The 6,295-nt window shown below is 36.0% G+C and overlaps 1 protein-coding gene and 1 long non-coding RNA gene across 4 annotated transcripts in view; one reads left to right on the top strand and one right to left on the bottom strand.

Moving 5' to 3' along the window:
- The window catches only part of LOC107675832 (uncharacterized), a 12,467-nt gene extending 8,485 nt beyond the window's left edge, over positions 1-3,982 (bottom strand). The window contains exon 1 of the long non-coding RNA XR_001632642.1: positions 3,914-3,982. This is a non-coding gene — a long non-coding RNA (uncharacterized LOC107675832). The remainder of the gene's footprint in view (positions 1-3,913) is intronic.
- Positions 1-6,295, top strand: part of LOC107675831 (plasma membrane calcium-transporting ATPase 1-like) — a 138,346-nt gene that overhangs the window by 116,329 nt on the left and 15,722 nt on the right. For all 3 annotated transcript variants that reach the window (XM_016470304.1, XM_016470302.1, XM_016470303.1), the window contains exons 18-20: positions 527-738; positions 1,485-1,592; positions 3,631-3,813. In XM_016470304.1, coding sequence (XP_016325790.1) covers positions 527-738; positions 1,485-1,592; positions 3,631-3,813 — 503 coding nt within the window. The remainder of the gene's footprint in view (positions 1-526; positions 739-1,484; positions 1,593-3,630; positions 3,814-6,295) is intronic.

The raw sequence follows: 6,295 nt of genomic DNA on the forward strand, positions 1-6,295 counted from the left end.
ATATACTGTATATAGTATTTTTGTTGTTGAGTATTTTTTCCACGTTAGGCTTGCATGTTAAAGGTGTTAAGTTAAAAGTCTCGATCCCAGTTCAGAATTTCACAGTGAAAACTTGCTAGTAATAGGCAGCATATCTGTAAATCCTGGTTTTAAATCAGTCTTTGCTCCCTACAGTGCAATAGATCACATCACAGACTACCTAAAGCCCTAAAGCATGTCACAGTGCTTCAGGAGAGTTCACTGTAAATGTTCCCATGTTGTACTGCTGCCAACTGATTAGACAAGTTTATCACAAGATTACAGTGCCCGTGGGTTAAGGAACAGCTCCACAGAAGACCCCATTCTTCGAAGTTTGAATACATACTCTGTCTCAGTGGACATTACACTTGACTGTAATTTTTTTTAATCAACAGTAGCATGTATTTATTGAGATCATCCTCCTGACATACAACACTATGACTTTTTTTAAACAGATCTTGATCTTTCAATTCACTTATTTATGGAAAACGTTTTTCTATGCCCAAAGGTGAAAAAATCTTTAACATTGATAGCGGCCGCAACTCCCCTCTGCACTCCCCACCATCCGAACACTACACCATAATCTTCAACGTCTTCGTCATGATGCAGCTTTTCAATGAGATCAATGCCCGCAAAATCCACGGAGAGAGGAACGTGTTTGAGGGAATTTACAGGAACCCCATTTTCTGCTGCGTTGTTCTGGGAACCTTTGCTCTGCAGGTATAAATTAAATTAAATTAAAGGTAAAAATGTGCATTACATAAAATAAAAGCATCTCTCACAATGTCTTTAAGTATATGACTATATAATCTTTATAAAATGGGATAGTTTTTGGCTTGTTCAAAAGCTGTTGTAGAAAGAAAAAGCTCCATGTTGACTGAATTGTGTATTAATGTGCTGAGTTGCTGCTTAGCTACAGTTAAACTCTTTCCACAAATAGGGTACAAATCGGTGATGAAACTAAAAAAAAAAAAAGAGGTCCCCAACAAATGGTCAGGTAAACTGCTTAACCTGCTGATTGTCACCCTCACGATACAGACATTTGATGCATTATATTATGCACACATCTGCAGCCAGTTGCAAAAACACTGGACTAGTCTGACTAGCAATTAGTAAGGGTTCAATCAGTCTTACTTTTTTAATTCAAATTAGCCCGATCCATTTTTATTTTATTAAAAAAAAAAAAAAAAAAAGACCAATCTTAAAGAAACATTGAAACTACTAACTTGTACGACTAGTCTGAGCAGTTTATGCAACCAGCCACTGATGTGTTTAAAACTAGTAAAACTAGCTGTTACCACTGTATTATAAAAAATAATACAACCGAGGTTGTACATTACAGCTATTTTCACCACAACTACAGAGGTTTAAATTAATCCAAATAACATCTCTTAACCATGTTGAAATTGCTGTAACTCAGTCTCTCGTGGCTTATTGCTGGACTAATGGAATACACCTTGTTACAGATAATCATAGTGCAGTTTGGAGGGAAGCCGTTCTCTTGCACGGCCCTCACCATCGATCAGTGGCTCTGGTGTGTCTTCATAGGAGTTGGTGAGCTGCTTTGGGGCCAGGTAAGGCAAATCCTTACAGAATGTTGTTGTTCATCACTAATCAGTACCTCAGTGGAAAAAAAAAACTGCAAAGCAACTAGTTAGTTACATGAGCACATTTACAGATGAGAAAGAGAGATTCACAAGCTTCTCGGTGAAATAATGAAAACATCACGGCAGAATGCACATGCGTAGGTGATGTGGAACATCTTTAGTTCTCTCTTCAATCCCACTGGGAGGGCAGGGGAGGGGGAGGTGAAGCTGTGTGCGATTTCAAACCCGTGGGAGGGAACGAGGGAGCCTGGCAGATGGCTACTTCCTGCACAATTCCAGAGCGGTTGCCACCATCTCAAAGTTCTGCTCAGAAAGAGGACGGAGAGCTGTGAGCTTTATCATCAACCTGGCAGCACAAGAAAGGTCTTCTGCCTCCATACATCCATGCTTACGGTACACTTAAAACTCCATATGCAGGACTGATGTATCATGTTAGGTTATCAAAAGGCCGGGGAAGTTATCAAGTACAGATAAAGCCTTTAGAGCTGCAAGCTGTCTGCTCCTTCTGGCAGTTGCATCACACATAAGCCATTTCCTACTGGGTTTCTCAGCTGGTGTTTGTGCATGCAAGCTTTTTTTTGTGCGTATACACACGTGCAGCCTCACAAACCAGATGCTGAGAACTTAGACATGGAGGAGAAGCAGCGTGCATTCTATCCACTATGTATTAAGTTGTCTCTGTGATCTCTCATATCAAACAGCATCAACAGAGGCACCTACAGGGGGGATTGCACAGATTTTTTAGCTACTATAGGTGATAGAGACTTTCATGTGTTTGTGTATGTGCATGTGTATCTGTGTTGGGAAGCTCCTTTGAAACTGTAACTTTACAATTTGAAGAGGTTAAATTACTTATTTAAAGAGGTTAAATTATTATTATTGTTTAGCTACCAGAAAAGTTACTAATAAATAGTACCTATCTGCATTTAAGCCATGGGTGGCTTAAATTAAATGTATGACATTAAATGGGTGTCTTCTGAAATATAAAACTGCATAATTTATTTTCAATCAGAGCAGTTATTCATCTGGCACAAAAAAAAAGGATTTCAATCAGTGACCGAATTAAACTTGAAGAGATAAATGATAAATTTAAATATGTTTAATAAAACACTCTTGTTTATAGAATGGAATTAAGACAATTAACTAACAGCAGCATTTAACTAAATATTTCAGTATCAAACAAAAATAAAATGACATGCAGTGATTTAAATTAATTCAAATGAATTATCCTAAAGATATGATTTACTTGAAATGAATTTACTGCCCACATATACACAGGTACTGCTCACCAAGGCTGATTATTTGATCAAAAATACAAAAAACAGTAAAATTGTAAAATATTATTACAATTTAAAATAACTATTTTCTTTTTTTAATATTTTTTAAAATATCAATTATTCCTTTGATGGCAAAGCTGAATTTTTAGCATCATTACTTCAGTCTTCGGTGTCACATGATCCTTCAGAATATGCTGCTTTGGTGCTCAAGAAACATTTCTTATTTTCTTATTTTCAAAGGTTTTGCTGCGTAACATTTTTGTGGAAACAGTGATACATTTTAGTTTCAGGATTCTGTGATGAAAAGAAAGTTGAAAAAGAACAGCATTTATTTGAAATACACATCTTTTGTAACATCTTTTATGTAAAAAATATTTTCTGTCACTTGATCAGTTTATTAACCTCAAGTAGTAGTATATATGAATGTATTGGTGAATGGTTTAATCACAAAATTGGGGAACATTTTTTCAGTTAATAAAACAAGCTTGTTCTGTGTAGTTTGTACTGAAAAATTTTCAGCCGCTAAAAGGCCTTATTGCTTTTAAACATAAAAAGATCTTGCGGTCAAATGCCATAAGGTTTCATTAAAACTCTGCATTTATGCACCACATTCTCAGCATCTTGTTCTCAGAAAGCCGTTCATAATCTCAACCGCTGTGCTAATGACTATTTGATGAGTTACAGTTGCCATCACTTGACCCTATTCCACTTTTTTTCTCATCCTCCAGTTCATCTCTGCTGTCCCCACACACCGCCTCAAATTCTTGAAGGAGGCTGGTCATGGCATCCCCAAAGAGGACATCCCCGAGGAGGTACTAACTGAAGGTGCGGATGAAATTGACCATGCTGAGATGGAGATGCGCAGAGGACAGATCCTATGGTTCAGAGGACTCAACCGCATCCAGACTCAGGTATGCTGCTCTTTGCTTCTTCTCTCCTTCCTGTCTCTTCCAGCAGATGCCCCAGGATAGAGTAGAAATGGCTTAAATACAGCAGTGACCTATACACCACTCTGCCACTGTAGATGTTGTTTGGAGAAAATGTCTTTGCTCTTTGGCATCTTACTGTTTAACAGTTGCTACGCCACTTTGTTGTTTCTACACTTAAAAAAAAAAAAAAAGTCAAAGCAATTTTGTATTGATCCTTATGTCATAATCAGAATTATATTTTTAATATTTTTAAATTCTTAACATTTAATAAATTATGGATACAGAAAGAGATTTGAAAAATTTACAATTTATTATTTGTTTAGCTAAATAAAAGATTATTAATCAGTGGGATTAATGTATTCAATCTGTTTTGCCCAGTATTATCATCAGAATTTTCTGTTCTGCCTAAAAAAATGGGATAAAATCATTTCTAGCATTTCATTGGTTTGTTTTTAATTTGGAACAAGCGCCAAACACCATGTATGTTGCTCAAAACAGCTTTATTAGTGAACATTCTAGACAGCCAGTGGCTGTTTTTGTGTAGACATCACCCTAGTGGCCTTCAAGCATCTCCATGGGTTCATTTGTGGAAAAGCATCTCCCTTAAGACTTAACAGAGACTTGTGAACTGCTTAGGTGCCCCAGGTTGAAAAACAGCATGTGCCCTGGAGATGACACTCGTGAAATGCCAGTGGGGCAAGCCATGTCTCTCTGACTGTATGCACAAACTGCGGGACTGTACATCAACATTCACTAGCTTTCATCAGAAGATGTACAAGTAAACGACTGGGAACTGACTTTATTTATTTATTTTTTATTTTTGTAAGCTCTATTGATGGAGGCCGTGTGGGAGGACCTCCTTTCACTTACCATTGCCTTCATACATGACACATTATTGCTGCTTGCGGACAATGAGTGCATTCAGTGAGAGGGTTCACAGATGTATTTATCTGGATCCTCCAGGAGTGTCTGTGTGTTGATGGGCGATCATTCTGAGAGGGCGTTCTGTGCCTATTAAGAATGTTCTATAGCAAACACTATGGTAAACCACCCACCAAAGACTGTCAGTGTATTCCACAGGCACTGATTTATCCCTCTAGATTTGCTTCCTGTCACTTCTGAAAACAACATATTCATTTTAGCTTTGTTTTCATTTTGTATCATTAAGAAATGTGTAATTTGCCTTTCAGTATTGCGCCAGGTCATGGGGAATTCATGTTGCCGTATGGGATCATCTTAAACCCTTTTCTCTTTTGTTCTTGTTCTTTCTCCGTTCTTTGTTACAGCTCTCATCATATCATTTTGGTGTTATGAATCAATATATTGGAGTAAAAGATCAATATATTGATATGTTTGAGAAATTAGATTTGAAGTGAATGTGACATGAAATAAACAGCCTACAAAGCATCGTTGAAAACATTTTGTTATCCCTTTATCTAGCCTAATCGTCTTTAAATGACTTGTTCTTGCAAAAGTTGTTTTGAGGATAACAGAAAAAAAAAACAGCTGTTTTAATTGATCTTTTTAGTAATATAATATGTAATAGTCTGGGATCACGCTAAGCATAACAGTAATTAAACAAAAACATTTTTGATTTAATAATTTGTTTCACTGTACGATATTGGATTTTTGCAGATATTCCATTGGATATTTGCCAATTTTTCAACTCATTTTGGCCGATTGCCGATGCTAATATATTTCCTTTTCTTTGGAAACACCAAGTCTCTCCTGTGCAGAGATTATAAACAAATTATTTATAATTTTGTTTAGTTTTTAACAAAAAAAAATTATTAAACAATAATAACAATAAACAATAATGAAGTTCTTTGATAATGAGAGTACATTGAAAGCTTTGAAAATAGCTATAAATCATCAAAAACAAATTCCAGACAGATGCAGTGGGAACCTTAACATTTTAATTGTAGATTTAACATTTGCTGATGGTCTAAAGCAAGAGTTGTCAAAATTCTGAAAATCTGAGCTCCTTGTATTTAGGTTTTCATAATCTGTTTGAAAAAAATGTATATGTATTACACATTAATAGATAAATCTGTACACATATAAAATTATTTAATTTACAAGTGTCATCTTTGTGATTTTTATTCATGTAAGCAATAGCTTCTGACCTTTAAATATCAAAACATACTCTGATTTTGTGTATTTTACTTTCATTTTATTACAAGTAGGCCAACAGCGCCCCCTGAATAAATAAAAGGCGGAGATGGATGGTCATTAGGTCCCGGGGAAGCTGCAGTTGTTGTTGCTACTGCAGGTGCTAGTCACTGTTGCCACTATCGCACAACAGATGCGTCATGTTTGCATTTTAAGCCATTATCGGCCGATTCTGATAACGTTCCGATAATATTGTGCATCCCTAATATAATTTTATCATTTTTAACTAATTTTTCAAAAGCCCTTACAAAAAGAATCCTTTTTTCATTTGTCAATTAAGTTTTATGCTTAA

Source organism: Sinocyclocheilus anshuiensis, unplaced genomic scaffold (assembly GCF_001515605.1).
Source record: "Sinocyclocheilus anshuiensis isolate Anshui unplaced genomic scaffold, SAMN03320099.WGS_v1.1 scaffold1640, whole genome shotgun sequence".
Classification (NCBI taxonomy): domain Eukaryota; kingdom Metazoa; phylum Chordata; class Actinopteri; order Cypriniformes; family Cyprinidae; genus Sinocyclocheilus; species Sinocyclocheilus anshuiensis.